General features: G+C 41.8%; 3 protein-coding genes across 3 annotated transcripts; 2 read left to right on the forward strand and 1 right to left on the reverse strand.

The window, feature by feature from the left end:
- Positions 1–4,018: 4,018 nt before the first annotated feature.
- LOC124340439 (importin subunit alpha-like) lies at positions 4,019–16,397 on the reverse strand. The gene is made up of 11 exons (XM_046792964.1): positions 16,252–16,397; positions 15,928–16,049; positions 14,010–14,111; positions 7,512–7,659; positions 6,667–6,858; positions 6,418–6,601; positions 6,097–6,352; positions 5,532–6,038; positions 4,920–5,472; positions 4,576–4,856; positions 4,019–4,400 (listed from the first exon to the last, which is right to left on the reverse strand). The coding sequence occupies exons 5-11, from the start codon at positions 6,833–6,835 to the stop codon at positions 4,347–4,349; spliced, it is 2,004 nt and encodes a 667-aa protein (XP_046648920.1). The 5' UTR covers positions 6,836–6,858; positions 7,512–7,659; positions 14,010–14,111; positions 15,928–16,049; positions 16,252–16,397; the 3' UTR covers positions 4,019–4,346.
- On the forward strand, positions 8,001–10,181 carry LOC124340744 (girdin-like). The gene has a single exon (XM_046793351.1). It carries the CDS (start codon positions 8,001–8,003, stop codon positions 10,179–10,181), a length of 2,181 nt encoding a protein of 726 aa, XP_046649307.1.
- A 103-nt stretch (positions 16,398–16,500) lies between the features above and the next one.
- Positions 16,501–19,619, forward strand: LOC124340442 (serine/threonine-protein kinase Sgk2-like). Its single transcript, XM_046792967.1, has 9 exons — positions 16,501–16,741; positions 16,871–16,968; positions 17,230–17,325; positions 17,398–17,534; positions 17,603–17,893; positions 17,979–18,252; positions 18,315–18,764; positions 18,829–18,969; positions 19,035–19,619. The coding sequence occupies exons 1-9, from the start codon at positions 16,699–16,701 to the stop codon at positions 19,203–19,205; spliced, it is 1,701 nt and encodes a 566-aa protein (XP_046648923.1). The 5' UTR covers positions 16,501–16,698; the 3' UTR covers positions 19,206–19,619.
- The last annotated feature ends 21 nt before the right edge of the window (positions 19,620–19,640 follow it).

The raw sequence follows: 19,640 nt of genomic DNA on the forward strand, positions 1-19,640 counted from the left end.
GAAAAAAAATTGCACAAGGTACACAATGAGCTAGCTTCAAGTCAACGTGCTCTGGTATCCAAAAACAGAGCCATTATTAAACTTCAAGAGCAAAATCAAGAAAGTCGAGCAGAATTGGAGAAACTGCGGACTTGCCTAAGTGAACAACAATTAGACACCTCGCAGTTGACCGTGGCTACACGAGAGCTGGAGTCAAAGAGTAGAACCATTTCTGAACTCGAAGCAAACAATCTCCGTTTATCCGAAAATGATTCACAGCTGAGGCGAAAAATAGAAGATACCAATCGTCTTCTTTTATCCAGTAAAGCGGAAGTGGATGAACTACGGGCATCCCTTACCAACCAGACAGACACAATCGAGCAACTACAGGATCAAGTAAAAAGTCTAGAAAAGGAAAAAGACGAGGCCCTCCAGAAGTTGGCAGAAATGGAAAATAATCAGAAACAAATGAAACCAAAATTGACAGTGGACGTTGGATGCAGCACCGATGAGGAGGTATTCAACCAACTCCAAATCGAAGAGCCCATCATCCCTCCAGACACAGAAATTACTGAAATCTTAACGCCATTCTTAGCTTGTAATTCCACTGCAGTTCAAGCTAAACCACCACTGACCGAACCACAGCCTCTAGTAACTGACGCAATGGAGAATTCCCCGGCCCGCACCATTAATGAAAAGAAAGCCGTCAAGCAGTGCACTAAACAACCGCAGGCTGCATTACCCGAATTTTCCATCACAACCACTATAGAAAAAGAAGTCTACGTCGATCGAATCGTAGTGACTGGGATAGCGAATAAGGATTGCGGGCGAGTTATTGGACGCCATGGAACAAATGTAAAAAGGCTAGAAAATGAATATTGGGTAAGTGTCTACTTTATCAATGGGAATCTTTTCATCACCGGCGGAGATGCTGAAAGCCGACTGGCCGCTTGCTACGACGTTATCGACAACCTGCCAGTCACCATCGAGTGTCCTACAATCAATTTGAGAAGAAACATCTTTTCCGAGGATTATTTGTTGAGCGAATTAGCGTTTAACCATAATGTTCAGATTTATCGTCCGTGTCGAGAAAATAAGTACGTCACGATCTGGGGTGCACTAGCCAATTGCAAAAGAGTGTACGCAATTCTTCAAAACGGAACTCGCTAGTTTTTTATTATTTTTTTCTTAAATTAAAGTTAAGTTACAATTGAAGCTGGACGTCAGTTTTGCCTATCAGTATAGTTGTCATCTTGCGATGACGTTACCTCCTCTCGTGACAATCCAAAGGGATTGGCGGATGAACCCGTCGACGGAGTTGGTGAGCTGGTCGCTGGTGTGATGTGAGTGAAGACTTTCGAAATTCCTGGCACTTGTGTACGAGTTGAGTTATCATGACTTCTCTATACACGGTGAAAGGAATTAGATCGTCTTCACTCGCACGCCAGTGTACAGTTGACTAACACCTTGACGGGGGGTTTCATTACCCTTAAACGAGTCCATCAGTTTCTAACGTGCGTTCGGGTGGAGGTAGTCGAGCAAGATGACGACTATATCGATGGTAGGGCTGGTCCAGTAGTTTCTTTTGTTTACCCTTTGATTTTGTTTTTCCCTCTCTTTTTCGACTCAAATAAAATTTCATTTTTAAATTTCAAATCTTTTAGTTTCGTTGTGTCATTCATTTTACTAGGCCAAGGGGAAAAAGAAAAAACAGATTCCTAGCTGATTTTATGTTGAATATTAAACGAAAATGGTAAAAAGGAGAAAACGTCAACAAGAGGTTGTCGTCTTTGCAATGTCTAGATTTTTTTTTCCATCAAAGCGAATATTGAGGAGGAATAAAAAAGTCAAGAAGCAGAGTCACAAGATCTTGACGAAAAGATGAAACGATTTACTTTTGATTAATAACAACGAACAAAAAAGGTCTTTGTCTTGTGCTGTCCGGCTATTAAACGACAATGTAGAAGACTAATTTCGGTCAATTTTAGCAATAAAACTTTATGGAAAATGGCGATATTGAGCTGTCGACAATTCAAGCCTTGGGGAGCAACGTCGAAATTCCCGGCACAAAATTGATTTGCGATTATTCCTCTTTTGAAAATAGGCAAGGTTTATTCGTGCCATAAAGTGACACAATGAGGAAAAGATAATTAAAGAGCAAAGTTTTTTCCCCCCAGCAGCGCCAAACCTTTTCCAAGAACGAAAGACAACCAGAACACAAGTAGCTGCATCCGTCCACGAACGTGGAAAAGAAAATCCATCCAACTATGTAGGTAATAGGGATGGAACCTTCCACCAAAATGGCGAAAAAGCTACACATTATCCTCGTGTCATGGCAAATCGATATTGCTTTTGATCAATGACTGATTTCCTGAGTTTTAAAGTCTACACAGAAAGGCGCTATATTACACAACGATCAACGAGAATGGCCACGGTGAAAAAATTGCCAATTTGTTGAAAGAGAAAAGCGCAACGGAAAAAGAGAAAACAAACCGGCGAATGCGATGGTAATAATGAGAGTCTACAATAAACGTCCTACGATAAACGTTCGTCAACAAATTCAACTGGGAGCCGACCCCGGCATTGCTAACAAAAATGGATTCATCACCTTTCTTGGCATGGCAACGTCTATATGCAAACATTGAACTTTGAATTTCCAAAGCAATTAACTAAATAATGTTACAATAGATGACCTGTTTTCGCTTTTCAAAACCAAAGTCATAGAAAAGTGTCTGTGTCATCGAACAACTAGGAGTAACATGCACCAGAAGTAAATAAACTGTTTTCACCTGAACAAAGGTATAGTGGTGGTGTGTATCAATCACAGATTTCGTGGTCGAGGAGCACAGGCGGGAACACAACAAGTTGAAGAAAACACAAGGCGGAATCAGAAGTTGAGGTCGGGATGAATATTTCCTGGAATGAATTGTCGTTGTTAATATTAGGGCATTGAACACAATATCCTATCAAGAATAAAACGCAATCGTATTAAACAAATTTCCATCTTGATTTAAACTGGATAGAATTCAACCAACAAAAAGTATAGCCGGCAAACCAACGAAAAGAGCTCTAATAATACCTCAGCCTCTAGAGAGTCCAGATCCGTCGTCCGGACAACTTAAAAAAATCCTAGCACAATGATGAAGGGTGAACCTGAAATTGGATAAAAAGACTAATTAAGAGTGCAGTAAAAAAAAAAAAGATAATGAGAAGATACCTCGAACAAGTTCAGCATCTCCTGGTCTATGGAACAGCAACAACCCAACAATTTCCGAAATCAATTGATAAAAATAGAACTTTAATACTTAAATTACCGAAGCGAAAAAATAGGACAAATCTGCCTGAAATCCCATATTTTGACAAAACTGGATCACCAGTTGCGCAACCTGTGAGATCTGATTCAAACTCATACAGTCATATACTTATTAGCTCCTGAGAAGAGAAATCGATATCAATGACTGCGATCAAAATGAGGAAACTTCATTACAACACTCGCCAACAACGTGAATGGGTTGGATGGGGATGCTGGAAAAAGGAACCGATCCCACCATGCATGACGAGAATGGAATCCCTCCGTTTCATTTGCAAGTGGCAACGACACGAAAAAAGATTTCGAGATTCTCTACTTAAATAATTTTAGCAAACGAAGAGGTTGACATCAACGACGGTGGCAAATCTGAATTAACTGTCCTTCATTTGGGTATACAGGTCGTGACACGCAGTCGAAAAAGTTTTCCTCCCAGTTGTTGCATGGGAACTGCCGTAAGGATCGATAACTACTTGATGCTCAACTTCAGAAAGGAAATGGAAGTCCCGAGTCCAGTAAAATATTAGCTAACACTTAAATAACTAACGACGGAAAATTAATTTGACTTTAGTTGGTAATAAGGCGTGGTAAGATAATTCCTGAATTCGATTGCAATATCAGATGAAATGACTTCCATCATGGATGCTTGCAGAAAATATCTACTTTAACAAACAAATATAAACGACTGAACATGGATAAACAGCGACCGACAACCTGCAATTAGGAAATCAATTTGAAACACAAAACAACTTGCAACATCAAACGACCCCAATGCAAAGTTGATCCATGTTTGATTGAGTTGTTTTGTATTGCTCTTTTATCGCGCATTCAGAAAGAGGAAAGAAGACGTCGTGCATAAACAGAAATGAAAGCAAATGGAAACTTTAAATTAAAATAAATTTTGAAATCTTAAAAAAGGCCAAAACAAGTTAGGAATTAGGATAGCGTGGAAAGAAGTGAAGAACATATTTACCGTTGTAAAGGCAGAAAAAAAATTTTGGATGACAAAATTTAGAATTATAAACCTCATTCGGGCTTTTTGAGATGGCCGGTTGTTTAATTAGCAATGGGCACTCTGCGATCGAGATAACGCCAACTCGGAATCTTCATCCCACTGTCGAAACAAAAAACAAAAATATTACATAAAAATGAAGGGGATTTCAAAATAAAAATAATTTTTGAAAATCTCAGTACATGGTGAATTTGTCAACACAAACACTCTGAATGTGAACAGTTGTGATAATCATCGAAATAAAACCGAAAAGAAGCAATAAAAAAGAATCTTTTACGTCAGTTGAGAAGTACTGCTTCAGAATGGCATGCGCCTTGCGATAAATCTCATCGTTTTCGTGGCTCTGCAAATCTTCGATGCGATCCAGGCCACCACAATCTTCGACGTGAAGGGAAACTTTCTCCAGTTCACCCATTTTCTCGGCAGCGGCCAAAATATTAGCCAAGCCATCCAAAACGACCAAGATAGTCTTGCTATCTTCCTTGGCCTCTAGCAAAGCGCACAGCGGAGGAATGACATCAAATTGGCGCAACAAAGCGATCTGCTCGACAGTGCCATCTAAAATTAAAAAGACGAAGTTGAAAAATATCAATCAGCACCAGTTAAACTGAAATGTATTACTCAAGGTTATGTTGGTGATGGCCCTAGCTGCTTTCTTTTGGCATTTGAAGTCACCTTTGCCCAGCACGTCCAACAACGGACGAACAACGTTGTTGGTGAAGAGAGCCTGAATCTGGATGGCATTTCCGGCAGCAATGTTGGACACGGTCCAGGCAGCAAACTTGACGATCTTCATGTTAGCATGAACGAGTAACTTGGCCAGCAATGGGCAGGCACCAGCAGCAAGGACGGAATCGGTCTGAACATCACTTCCTGTAACGATATTTCCGATAGTCCTCAGAGTGGGGATGATGACGGCCGCTTCATTATTTTCCAGCAAAGCGACAAGCCGCGGGACGACTCCGGCGTCGACAACTTCTTGAATGCGTTCATTCGCACCATCGGTGAGGTACGACAGAGCCCAGCAAGCGTCGACTAGGATCTCTTTGTCGTTGTTGTGGATCAGGTGGGCCAAGGCGGGAAGAAGTTGTCGGACGGCAAGGACACTGGGCGGAGGATTCTTGTTACGACACAAGTTGGACAAAGTCGAAACGACATTAGGCAATAATGTATCCTAAAAAATAAACTCACTTATTAAATGTTCACATGTATTTAATTTCAAAATAAACTTACTGGAGCATCGGGTTTAATCAAGGTGATCAAAGGATTAATAATGCCTAGCTCGATGACGTGATCTCGAAGCTCTGGTCCGTCTACGGCGATGTTACCGAGAGCCCAGACAGCTTGGTCGGCCAGAAATTGATGAGATGATCCCAACAAAGATATTAATACAGGAACAGCCCCAGCACTGACGACAGCTTTCGTCTGAATATCACTTCCTGCAACGATGTTTCCGATAGCACTCAGAGTGGGGGCGATGACGGCCAATTCATTGTTGTCCAGCAAAGCGACGAGACGAGGGACGACTCCGGCGTCGACAACTTCTTGAATGCGTTCATTCGCACCATCGGTGAGGTACGACAGAGCCCAGCAAGCGTCGACGAGAATATCTCTGTTGTTCTTGTGGATAAGCTGGGCAAGGGCGGGAAGAATCTGCCGGACTGCATGGACACTGGGTGGAGGATAACTGTTGAAACACAAGTGACGCAAAGTACAAGCGACTTTACGCAATAATGTATCCTAATAAGAAAATCACTTATTAAATGTTCACATGTATTTAATTTCAAAATAAACTTACTGGAGCATCGGGTTTAATCAAGGTGATCAAAGGATTAATAATGCCTAGCTCGATGACGTGATCTCGAAGCTCTGGTCCGTTTCCGGCGATGTTACCGAGAGCCCAGACAGCTTGCTCGGCCAGAAATTGATGAGATGATCCCAACAAAGATATTAATACTGGAACAGCCCCAGCACTGACGACAGCTTTCGTCTGATCAGATGTGAGTGTAACAATGTTGGTGAGAGCCCAGGCTGACGCATACTGAAGATCAGGTCTAAAACATAAAGAAATCTTATATTCAGAGAGGTTTGGAAACCAAATTATTAAGACACGACATACTTATTGACACGACTGAGAAACTCTACCAGCTTGGGAATGACGTTGGTATCGATGAGGATGTCAATTAATTTACATACAATTACTTTTAGGGGATTACGTCCCCTGCTGAAGATTAGATGTGCAGCGTGTGTGTGCAGTGCGTGTGTGGCAGTAATTTCCTCCTTTTCATCACCACTATTGATACCTACGTGATGTAGAAAAATATGAGAAAATAGGATATGGAGAAAACAAAAGCTGCCACACACATACCATTAACTATGTCCTCAATGCTCATATTGGCTGCAGCCACATGAATTCTTTTTTGAAGAGGGCTGAGGGGCTTATCATCGATTATTTTCATCGACAGCTGTCGATGAACACCTAGGTGGTCTTCCTTCTGGGACTTCCGCAACTCAACATTCACCTCAATACGCCTCATTTCCTTTACAGAAAATGAACAGTCTGTCCATAGATTTAAATATATATATTAAAACATATGGTATCAAATCGTCATTTGCAACCTAAGAATGCCCTATCTTACAACTACTATTCAGCCCCTACCACAAAAAGAAGGGAAAAGGTAGAGAGAAAAAATTGAGAAGGCAGTCGGGAGCTATTCAGCCCAATAAGAAAACATTTCCCTACTGAGCTACAGCGTTGGTTTAGGCCTAGTATTACAAAAACCAAAATATCCTACGTAAAACTGTCCTGGTTCTTGTGTACCTGGAAAATGAATAACTCAATACCAAAAACCCATCCGATAACTTGAAATCAAGGCTGAATCACCTAAATTCTCTTGGCATCTTGGGTAATAGTGAAAAATGGAATGAAATTAACTTGACAGTCAGCTATGTCATGTGAATACCTAACATGGGAACACCAAAACAGAAAAACCTTGCAAACTTTGGCATAAAATTAGTTTCCTCGTGTTCTAGGCATCAGTCATATCTGAACTGTCAATACAAAGGAAGTTGAACAGGTGTTAATAACTGGGAAGCGAGCAACGTTTGATGTGGGAATTTAAAACGTCAGAATTCACAAAGGACATTACAGAATTTGACTATGTGAACAATCTTTTAACAGATGAGAATTCGATAAAAATAAAAAAATATTACCTGTTTAACGAGAAAATCGTCAGTTTACCACACCCAACGAGGAACTTCCACACCCAAGTAGTTTCAGAAAAATGTTTTAGTCACGAGGAAGCAGACTGCAGACGACACGAGTTACGATTCCTGATCGTAGCCATCTGGCGCTAAAAAACTACATCAATCGCAAATTAATTGACGGCAATCTTAGAAATTAAGAATCAAGCTTAAGCGATTATTAAATCGGCGATATAATAATCAAAATTAACTTTAACGCAATAATTTCTTTTGAACATTGATCGTAAAATTCTGCTGATTACATTCAGATAAAAAATTTTGAAATAATTACATAGAAAATTGAAATATTGAACAAAAATACGAAAATTCCTCTCGTGCGTACTCTCCATTGTCGGCCAGAGTCTATATAATGAAGAGTCAAAAGCTATATAGGCTAATATAGCTAGAAGAGTATATAGTCTAAATACTATTACTACGAACAATTCGTCTATTGAAAAAATGGCTCTTTTAGTATTCGTTTGCGCAACCATATTTGCTTGGGTCTGGTTTCTACTGGTCAAAAATTCTGAATCAGATACCACAACTGAAACCAGACTAGAACCTAATCCGGAATCTTGTCACAATCAAGTTCCGACAACCAAAGTGCAAGAGGCAACCAGCCGGACACACATAACACCCCAATCTGTTATGTGGAAACCGGAACAAGCTTCCGCCGTATTACCTGACAGTACTGATTCTATGGATAAAAATACCGAAAAGTCGCCGGTCGATCATTTCCCGGCGGCGAAAATAAGCGAAGAGTATGTGAAAAACTTAGAAAACGACAACCAGAATCTAAAAAACGAAATTGGGGTATGTCAGAATAGGCTTCACAATGTCAGCGCCATGTTACACGGTGTTGAAGAGATTGTAGAGGAGAAGGAGAGACTCCAAGACGAGGTGAAATATCTAAATGAAACTGTGGCTAAGTACGAATCGGATAGCCGGAATCAAGAGAAACTGGATTCCGATGAACTTACGCAACTCAGAGATGAAAATTCCAAGCTGAAAACTAATCTCGAGCTGTCAGATCGTACGGTGAGTCTCCAATCGGATGAAATACAGAACCTGATGGATACGACAAACGATCTGAACAATAAATTGAAGGAAACCTTATTGCAATACGATGAGCTGATGGATAAAGACGTGGCTTCGGAAGTCGCTAAGGACGAATCGGATAGCGAAAAAATTCAGCCGCTAGATGGAGAGAAACCGGAAGATATCAATGAACTTGTGAAGCAACTAAGAGACGAGAATTCCAATTTGAAAACTAATCTCGAGACGTCAGCTTGTATGATGAGTTTCCAATCGGAGGAAATTAAAAACCTGACGGCTAGAACCAACGAACTGAACAACAAGTTGCAGAGAAAAGCTTTGAAAAATGATGAGCTCATTTTGAAGTTGGCTACTTCACGAGATAAGGCTCTGACAATTACAGATACATTTCATAAGATTGAATCGAAATTGGAAAAGGAGATAAACGAATTAAAGGATCAGTTGAACAGGAAGCAGAAAATCTTGGAGGAAAAAGAAGCAATTTTGAATTCTACCCTGCAGGCCAAAAAGGTTGCCGATGAGAAAGTCGAGGAGATGCACAAATGGCAGCTCGAACTTAAACTAGCCCATCAGAAAAATCTGGTTTTGACAAGTCTAAATGATCAGTTAGAAAATGAGTTAACCGAATTGAAAAGGACAACGGAAGTGATACAGGCGGAATTTCGACGCATTTCAGAGGAAAAAGCCGCTGCTTTCGTGTTCGTGGAAAAAGTCAACAAATTAGCAGAAGAATCCGCACAATTAGCCGACGAACGAAAAGTTGCAAATGGTCTCCTTCAGACGAATATAACTCAACTAAAATCAGAGTTAACTGCATTCGAGTCTCAAATCGACGAGCTCAAGAAAGAAAAATCCGTTCTGCTCTGCAATGCCTCGACGTGGGAAATCACCGAAAAACTTCTCAGAAACGAAATCGTCCATTTGAAATCTACAATAGGAACTCAGAATGAGACCCTATCATCAACGATGTCGGAGTTGGAGCGCATCAAACAAGATGACAGTTTTCTAAAAATAAGCTTGGAATCTGTCAAAGCTACGCTCACAGAAAAGGAGAGGGAAAATAAGGAATTAACGTCCCGTAATTTGGACCTGGAAAGCGATAAATCTTTACTCGAGTTAAATAATGACAACCTAAAGAAGGAGGCTGAAGATTGCCGAGAAGAACTAGAGAGATTAAAACAAGAGAATCAAAAACTTTTGGACACTCAGGAGGAAACTTTGTCTTCCGTGCAAAAATCGACAAAGTTGGCTAAAGAGCAAGTGGAGGCGCTATCGGGAGCTCTGGCTGCAATGCAAGAAGCAACTCAACATACCCAAAACGCAGCTAAAGCTACGAAAACCGAACGTGAATCGTTGAAATCCGGTGCGACCAAAACCAAAGGAGAAGACAAGGAAAAGGGAAATTGGATTAAAAAACTGATTGCCAAGCGCAAGACCCGAGAGTATGAAGATGGATACGCGAATTTGCTGGAAACGACAGGGCTCCAAATGGTGGAAAGGGCCAAAATTTTGCAAGATCATGCAAACAACATCAAAGCAGAAGGGAAAGCGTTGAAGAAGAAAGCTAAAACACTTCCAAAATAAACTTTAACTTTAACCTAAACTTTAACCATTAAAAAAAACGAACATATTCTTCCCACGTATTTCAAAATATATTAAAATACACACGGTACAACCGAACGCAATAAATACAAAAGTAATAAGAATTAAGAAATTCTGTAATACTATTACGTAATACTTCTTTAGTTTGTGGATTCACCGCTATGGGCGCCCTGTCGATTTCCAGACAAGTCCAGACCTGCAACATGTGAATCGCAACCGGAATTCCGAGAACCTTTAATTCAAAATGCCATTAAAATATTTAAATGAATTGCAATCGATTCCAAACTAATTGAACAATGTCCGTTACACCTTAAACTATGATAAAACATCAAAAGAAAAAGTTAAATAGAATAAACATAATTAGAAATCCGATTAAAACAGAGGAAATGAACGGATGCTAAATAGGATTCCCCTGGCAAGTCTATATAAAGGCAAGAAAATAGGCAACAGACAATATCGCAATTTTCGATTGTAAACACCCAATCTACCAGTGGTAAAAATGATCGCAATTGTGGAAGTCGCTTCACTTATACTTGCTAGTGCTTTATTGCTTTTCAAAATGGCTACTTATTTCTTCTTGAGTTTCATAGACTCATTGAAAGAACTGTATGCCGCAGCACTGCATGCATTCACCACTAGATCGACCGAATCCCAAACTCGGCGTTCAGTTGTGACCCCAAAAATGATTATACCTGACCGTTATTGCGCAACCAAACCTGCGATTAACGATGAATTATCGACTCCCATTGGAGATGATGACTTTAACCAACATAATTGTCTTCATCATTTGATGGATAAAGTATTCAAAGAAAAAACCCAGATTTTATTGGAAAAAGAACGCTTGGCAAATGAGTTGAGTCGTCTTCAATACCAACTGATAGACTCCAACTCCAAACTGCGACAATCTCAGAACGAGCTAGCAATCACCAAAAGCCAACTCGAAAATAACAAACGTCTTATTACTGACGTCAAAGCGAATCTTTTTTCAAACCCAGATTTTATTGGAAATCGAATAATTGGATAAATGAGTTGAGTCTGATCAATCCCAACCGACAGACTCCTCAGAAATCGGAATAAACTCGAAAATAACAAACGTGTTATTCGTGTATTACCTGACCTTAAAGAGAAAAATCTCCGCTTAACTCATTCGCTACCAAGGCGAAAAAATTGAAGACAGAATCCAATCCATCAGTCGACTGACTGAAACCCCAACTCAGCTTTCGGCTGTTAACCTGAAGATGATTGAACCTGACGTTTTATGCGCAACCAAACTTGCAATTGACAAAGGTCTTCCGACTCCCAGCGGAGATGACTTGAACCAACAAAGTTGTCTTCCTTTGATGGCGAAAGACGATGATAAAAACCTGACTGTATTGGAAAATGAACGCTTGGAGAATGAGTTGAGTCTGCTTCAATCCAAACTGACAGACTCCTCATCAAAGCTGCAAATGTTTCAGAACGTACACGACGAGTTGGCAACTACCAAAAACGAACTCGAAGAAAAAAAAATTGAAATGACTGACATGTCACCGCTACCTGATTGCGGGGAAAGAAACCGGACAGCACCAAAGAATTTCAAAATCAAAGTTGTGGGAGGAGTAAACCTTCCGGATGCAAAGGACAATTATTATGTTTCCGTTCGGGTCGATGCATGGCTCGGCATGATCCACGTCCATTCCAAGAAACACAAAACTAAAACCATCCGCGGCAGCCAGCCGGAATGGAACAAAGCCTTGACCAGTATCAAGACTCAGAATCCGGAAAAGTGGATGTTGACAATGAAACTAAAAAAGTCGTCGATATTTGGTTTGAAGAAGTCCACGGTCGGCTTCGTTCAACTTGACATGTGCAGCTTGGAGAACGGCCTCAATAAGCTGCAACTGTACGACGAGTCTCACAATCCAGTGGGTAAATCTTGTCTTGAGCTGGATATAAAGATCGAATACCTGACGGAAGTCATTCCACGCCCAAATATAATTTCTGAACCCAAGGAAACTCCGGCTGAAGTACCTTCGGCTAACGGACATGAACTTGAAATGGACGAGATAAACCCAGTACCGGAGAGTCTGAACGAGAATTTGCTGAAGACTATTGACAATATCGGATATGTGACAAACATAGATCAGCAGGTGCTGGGTGAAACTGATCTACTTGAAATGGCCGAAGAAACAATTATACCCGAGGTTGAGCAACAGCCAACGAAGGCTCAATCCAAGACCACTGACAATCAGCCCCGCCTTATAACAAAAGACCCACACGCATTGCCCCCAAATCCCGAAAAATCTCAACTTGTACAGAATCCGGCAACGGATGATGAGAAACCGGAAGCACCAGAGCCGCTACCTGATTGCGATGAAGGAAACCGGAAGCCCAAAAATTTCCAAATCAAAATTGTGAGAGGAGTAAACTTTCCAGAAGCCAAGGATTCTGACCAATATTACGTTTCAATGCGGGTCGAGGAATGGCACGGCATGAACCGCGACCAGGTCAAGAAAATCAAAACCAAAATCATCCGCGGTAGCCAGCCGGAATGGAATCAAAACTTTACCATCAAAACTCAATATCAAGAAGGATCTATGATGACTTTCAAAGTCAAAAAGTCGTCGAAATCATTTTGGAAGACGTCCAGCATCACGGTCGGCTCTGCCGTAATTTACTTGTCCTGTTGTGACGACAGTCTCACTCATCTGCGACTGTACGACAATCCAGTGTCTCGCAATCCAGTGGGCAACTCGGTGGGCCAAGCTTGTCTTGAGGTGGAGATTCCCAGTCCGGCAGAGGTCTAAAGGCAATAGCTCACAAGGAAGGCGAAAAGATTGCTCCAACGGTGGAGAATGTTATACCGCATGTACCAAAACGTATTAGCCTGACGCGGAAGCTGGATGAGTTTCTTGACGAATGAATTTCCACCCGAAGAATCGTTAAACGCGTCGACAGTGCCACAAGTTTTCGGAGCTATTAACTAAATATCGGTCAACTTGCTCATATTCGTCTCTCAGGTTTTGTCTAGTTGGGTACCGGATGGGAAGAGAGTGGGTAAAGGGTGGGTAAAGGGTGGGCGGAAGGAGGGCGGATTGGACCAGGAGCCAGGAGAAGAGGAGGGATAGGATTCCATCCCAGGAAGGTGGAATCACGATTTCATCAAGCAACTGAACATGACGATCGGCACTAGGTCGTACACGATTTTAAACGAAGGTATCAAAGGTCTCGAAAGGAAGAAAATACGAAATAAAATGGTCAGACCCAATCAAATGTCGACCGTGGCTAATCAATTGGCGTCGATTTACTAATAGCACATCTCGAGGGATTATCAGAGGTGATGAACCCCCAAAGTTCATCGATCGCAGTTCTAAATGGACGTCAGTACGGGGAATTCAAGTCACCTGGACAATGAGAGCCTGGGCAAATTACTGGACGCTTGCGACAAAAAAGTCATCGCTATTCAAAAATTGGCTTTTGCTGGAGAAGGTCAACGCTATACTGTCCGCCAGATGGTCGAGTCGAATCACCGTTTCCTATAGACCAACCGAACCGATACGAAACCAAGAAACGGTAGGGCCTAACCCAACAGTCCAGCAGTTGACGCATAAGAAATTGAATGGAAACATTTAATATCATTTACGTTTGAATAAGGCTACTGTGAATTGATCGGATACCTCTCCAGGTCTGAAACAATAAAAATGTAAAAAATCTATCGCTAGTCTGTTGTTGTCTGATCAAAAGATGCCTGACTGTTTTAAAATAAAGCAGATTGTTCTTTGGTCTATGCGCAATGGCACCCGCATATAGTGAAAAATGATTGTGTCCTACCTTGGAGCAGTAGGAGGATTTAAGGGCAAGTGCCGTCCTGTGGATAATTCAATCCAAAGGGTTGAATGGGGGCTGTTCCAATTCCAATGGGTTAATGTTCACCTGTCAAGTAAAACAAATACAAATAAAGCATTATTGTCAAAATTCAGAAATAAAACGCGCAAAAAATAAGAATTTAAACTAAATTTCATTTTGGGCCGTCATCAACGACATCTGTGGGTGGGAATTTGAGCTCAACAAAATTCATCAAATTTGTTTTTTGAAAAAGTTAATTAAAATGTCACGTTATTTGTTTCGACTAATTCAGGTTATAGACTTTGAATGTTTTAAATATAATAAAAAGTCCATTTCTTTAGCGGGCGGTGTGAGTGTTGTTTTTCCGTATCGAGTTACCATCACGAGCAAAGTGCGTGCGGCCGTGCAGCGGACGGGCGAGTGGTACCACCGTAAGCAATCGAGACTTTGGACTTTTGATCTTTCATCGGGTTGGGGGATATTTTTGAGGACAGTGGGAGAAACGATACACATCTGCGCCCGGCTATTTTTTTCCCTGGGCCCATTGGGTGTTGTAATTTAGACTCTCGTACTACACTCACATCGAAAAAACCCAACCCCTGAGCTGCTGAACTGCCCTATAGCGCCACATTTCACTGATAAAAATGGAATCCAACGTGAGACAAGGCACAAGGGCAAGTTAATGCACACGAAAAAAGAAATAAGACCACACGTTTAGTTATCAGACTATTACTCGGCTCGATCTGGCAAATTAATTTTATGATCTCGTCTATCTTTAGCGATGCTCTCACTCGACTGAAATAAAATAATTCAGGATTAATCCAGCTGCTGGATTGAACCCTGATCGTCTGGTATTTAAGATTAAAGCGTTTTATTGAGGGATTATCAAAGAATTAAAAGTGGAAACAATAAAGAAACTGGTTTGCGGCTGTTTTTACTACCCACAAACGTCATGGGGAACGAGCAATAACGCGGCAGAGATGCCCAGTCGAGAATCTCGCATTGGCAGTGTCGTAATAATGATTATGTCACTTGAAACATGCACGGAATGGGGTTAGTGGATCACATTCAAGTTCGCATAGTCCCAGGTAAATGCAAGTATAAAGTAGCGGATGAATTTCCAATCGTTATTGGACAACGTCAAGGTTACGATCAAATCTATTGAATGATTAAAAATGACGTCAAAAATAATTCAATGCTGTCAACTTTTCAACGTGCCAAGGGCGACTGTAAGAATTCGAGATGGGCGATCTATTTCCGCCATTGGCCTCGATCAAAAATTCACATTAAAGAATCAATGGCGCCGACTACGAATTTAAAAAAAGTCGATTGGGAAATGTTACTGTTACATAAACAAATAAATGGACGTCAAGTGTCAATCGCATCCCATTTTGAAGCTAATGATGGGCACTTGACGTTGACATTGGCCACGTCAGTTTTCAAGTGTTTATTACCGGGAAATGATTTCCAATTCGAGTCAAATCTATTTGAAATTAGAAAAAAAGCCCTTGGTCATCGTCTCAAGAGATTAAGCATTATTGACAGGTGAAAATGATTAGATAATAAAATTGAATTCCAGCACGTGATCGAAAGACTCGAAAAATGATATTGTAGCTACAGGCTATTTCGATTTCGGCAGTATGAAAAGGTATCAAGGTATCAATCTACGCCAGACAGTGAACAAATAACATTTGGTGAGGTTGTTGTGTCGATAAAACAGAGAGAAAATAAGATTGGCGACCTGTGCTGTTGATATCACTGGTGTGTCCCTGTGCATGGAAACAAGTACTAGACCGGACCTTTCATAAAAAGATTTCATTTTGTGCTGTTGTTGTTGTTGCACACATTGACCCTCAATTCTTTTAATCGCCTATGAATCGTAAAACAAAATAAATATACTTACGTAGGCTGGAAAACTGGAATAATGCCGCCGAGTCATGCAAAGGTCTTGGCCAGATTAAACTGCTGCCAACTCGTGTGAGCTTAACATTCCTGTTGCTCTGATGAAACAGGAATTTCTCGGGCCTGGTAATAAAATGAAGTCATCTTGAATTGAAAGTCTGCTCGGAGAATAATTAGTTTTGAAATGTTCATTGATGAACACGACGGAAAATGTCGATAGGCCTGAGAGGGGCGTTTAATGGCTGTGACGTCACAGCCACAAGCCATGGCCGCCCCTTCGTGTAAATAGTAGAAACAACATGGAAATAATCTTCTTCTCTTTTACCAATAATTCATATCCCAGAAGAGCCAACTGCTGCTATGGTTCCCCTCGACTTTGAAACTTCTTTTTTAGACAAACAAAAACTCAAACCCCCTCGTCGTTTCCAGTTCGTGTGTGTTGGATTGTCAATAAGATAACACAGGGCCTCTACTGCGCCCGAGTTAATTGTGCTAATCAGTCGATAATTTCGGCCACCAGGCAGCGCTGGCTTAGGTGCCTAGTCAAGTATGAGACGGAGAGGCTGGTGGGCAATTCATTCCGACGTTGGTAACGGTCGACAAACGACGTGCTGCTCCACGAACTGGCGCGGCCACATTAAAAGAAAACACGTTACGACTCGCATTTTCATCTGTGATATTTATCAAGACATTTAATTCATAGTGCCTTAAAAAAAATTAATTGAATCAAGATAGTTATATTCTGCACGCCAAAAAATCAAGAGTCAACAAGATGCACAAAATCACGTCACATTTCATGTCCATAGTTCGACCAGGTTAGTCGTCGTCGGCCATATTGTCTCTCGTGTCGTGTCAAAACGTGTGTGTGTGTCGGTGTTGCTCATTATTTTGTTTTTGCAACTTTTGTCTTAATACCTGCCTCGTGTTATTTCGACGATGGCCAGTTTTGACGGTGGAGAACACATCGCCCACGAGGAAACCCACACTGACGGCCCTTGTCATTTCGGCCCAGGTTATGGAAACAGCCAGCAAGAAATACGCCGTAAGTGTTTTAAAATTTCCTTTTCAAAATTTTGAGATCGAGTCGACTGATGTGCATTGCCCACCATTTCCTCCTTTTCCTTATTTGGGCATTTCCTAATCTTTTCTAAATGGAGATAACCTTTAAACCCGACAAAACGAAGAGTTTGGATTGCACAACCGGTTTGATCCTATTCCCACTTGACCAGCCTTCAAATATCTGTGAATCATTTCCTCGCTGCATTATTAATTTTCTTTTTCCATTAATGAAATGCGCCGACAGGTTTATCACGTCGAAATGAAGGATGCAGGGCGCTCGTGGGACGTTTACCGGCGTTACACTGAATTTTGCCGGCTCCACGCCGTCCTAAAGAAACAGGTATCATATCCACTCTATCAAATTTATCCAGATAAAACCTATTAATTGAATTCAAACGTTTATTGTCAACAGATAGCTGGACTCAATCTGAAATTACCAGGGAAGCGGCTCTTTGGGAGTAATTTCGATCCAGCCTTTTTAAAGTCACGTTGTGACGGACTAACAGAGTACATCCGGCTCATAATCAACGACGGCCGACTCCTCTCCATGTCAGTATTTGCCTTGTTATGTCATTTTTGACGTGTGGTTAGTAATCTTTATTTCCGTACACATTCAGACGGGAAGTGAGGGAGTTCCTGTCGCTGGACGAACGCAGCAACGCCAAGAAATCGGCCAATTCTGACGATAGCGGCGTCGAGACGAGTAGCGGCAATGAGTCAGGCGGTGACGGCCGACAGGCCACCCGCAGCAGCGAAGAGGATGAAAATGAATCAGACGAGTCTCGACCCGGTTCCGCCATGATTAACATCACGACCACAACGACGACTAACCACCATCTCAGCATCACCCAGCAACGTTCCGTCCCCATCGTCAAAGGAAACATTAATCTGGGACCCTCCGAACGGCCGTAAGGATTTTTTCTTTTGGTGTAAACAAACGAGCCACTTCCTGTTGGAACTCTCTTAACTCTTTGTTTACTATTTAAATAAAAGGTTGAAACCGGATGATTTTGAATTCCTGCGCGTGCTCGGCCGGGGCAGTTTCGGCAAAGTTTTGCTGGCCCGTCGTTATGCCGACCAGCATCTCTACGCCGTCAAGGTCTTGGAGAAAAGGGCCGTCGTGAGACGCAACGAGACTCAGCACATTATGGCCGAGCGCAACGTGTTGCGCAATAATCAACTCCACCCCTTTCTCGTCTCTCTGCACGCCTCTTTTCAGACCAGGGAGAAACTTTATTTCGTTCTCGACTTTGTCAATGGTGGAGAGGTGACTACTTTAATTAAATATTTAAATGAATTTGAATTAATTTCATCTTTTATTGTGGATAGTTATTTTTCCACTTGCAAAGGGAACGGCATTTCAGCGAGGCCCGGGCCCGTTTCTACAGCGCCGAAATGGCCTCTGCCTTGGGCTATTTGCACTCTGCCGGCGTCGTGTACCGCGACTTGAAGCCGGAAAACATTTTGCTGGACAGCGAGGGCCATTTGGTGTTGACGGATTTCGGCCTGTGCAAGGAAGGTCTGGTGGATAGCGACCAGACGACGGCCACATTCTGCGGCACGCCCGAGTACTTGGCGCCGGAAGTCATCCGCAAAGAGGCCTACGGTCGGTCGGTCGACTGGTGGTGTCTAGGCGCCGTCCTCTACGAGATGCTCTACGGCCTGCCGCCCTTCTACAGCCGCGACACGGCCGTCATGTACGACGCCATTCTCAACAAGCCGCTCCACTTTCGTGATCACATTCAAGTCTCCACGGCCGGCAAGGATTTACTCAGTGCCGTAAGTTTTTCATTTTAAATTTCTGGGCAATTTGGTAAATAAAAATTAATTTTGTTTTCTTTAGTTGTTACAGAAAGACGGGCGAACTCGTCTGGGTTCGGGTCCAGCCGATTTCGATGATGTGCGCAATCACGCCTTTTACCGCAGTTTGAATTGGGACGATTTGATGCAGCGCAAAATGACTCCGCCGTTCCGTCCCGAATTGGTAATTTGAATTTCCCGCCAATAATAAAGAACTGGGATTAAATTGATTTTGGGTTTTTGACGTAGAGTGACGCTTACGATTTGCGCAACATTGATCCGGAATTCACGAGAGAACCTGTGCCGGCCTCTTTGCTTCAAGCCCGTTCCGTCCGCGCCGCATCGTCGCTGGGTTGCAACCGTGACGGCGACAATGTCTTTGCCGGATTTTCCTATGTGCCCACTACCCTCATAAATTAATTGAAAAATGAATCAAGAGAGAAATTATTAATTAAAAACAAATTTCCGTTCCCATTGTCATCCCCCCCACCCTCCAACCCACAGAATCCAACGCGTTTTACGAATGGAAATCATTCCGCACTGTTCGTGCTAGTCCCTCGTTTATATCAATTATAACCTTACTCACTCCTACGTTTACTTTACCTAGTCCTATTTGTGCCATCACACTTGAGAAACAATTCCACGATTATAACTTCAATCACCCAAATACTCTACGGGCCAAAACAAAGAAAATTGTGTGTGTGTTAATAGTCCCACCCCTTTATACCGGCATGTTTTTGTTACCTTTCCTACTTTTTCGTCTTCTTTTCGGTTTGAAATTTCCCCTAATTACCAAAATGTTTGAGAAAAAAAGAAACCCACGTTGAATTTAAACATTTTTTGAAGAATTATTCA

This window comes from Daphnia pulicaria, chromosome 5 (assembly GCF_021234035.1).
Source record: "Daphnia pulicaria isolate SC F1-1A chromosome 5, SC_F0-13Bv2, whole genome shotgun sequence".
Lineage (NCBI taxonomy): Eukaryota > Metazoa > Arthropoda > Branchiopoda > Diplostraca > Daphniidae > Daphnia > Daphnia pulicaria.

What these genes read in the sequence shown, in the direction of transcription:
- LOC124340744 (XM_046793351.1), top strand. Translation starts at nt 8,001, where the DNA reads ATGGCTCTTTTAGTATTCGTTTGCGCAACCATATTTGCTTGGGTCTGG.
- LOC124340439 (XM_046792964.1), bottom strand. Translation starts at nt 6,835, where the DNA reads ATGAGGCGTATTGAGGTGAATGTTGAGTTGCGGAAGTCCCAGAAGGAA. An exon ending in CATTGAGGACATAGTTAATG is followed by an intron (nt 6,602 to 6,666) that starts GTATGTGTGTGG and finishes TACATCACGTAG; the next exon opens with GTATCAATAGTGGTGATGAA. An exon ending in TGATTAAACCCGATGCTCCA is followed by an intron (nt 5,473 to 5,531) that starts GTAAGTTTATTT and finishes TTTATTTTTTAG; the next exon opens with GATACATTATTGCCTAATGT.
- LOC124340442 (XM_046792967.1), top strand. Translation starts at nt 16,699, where the DNA reads ATGCACAAAATCACGTCACATTTCATGTCCATAGTTCGACCAG. An exon ending in GACGGCCGACTCCTCTCCAT is followed by an intron (nt 17,535 to 17,602) that starts GTCAGTATTTGC and finishes GTACACATTCAG; the next exon opens with ACGGGAAGTGAGGGAGTTCC. An exon ending in ACTTTGTCAATGGTGGAGAG is followed by an intron (nt 18,253 to 18,314) that starts GTGACTACTTTA and finishes TATTGTGGATAG; the next exon opens with TTATTTTTCCACTTGCAAAG.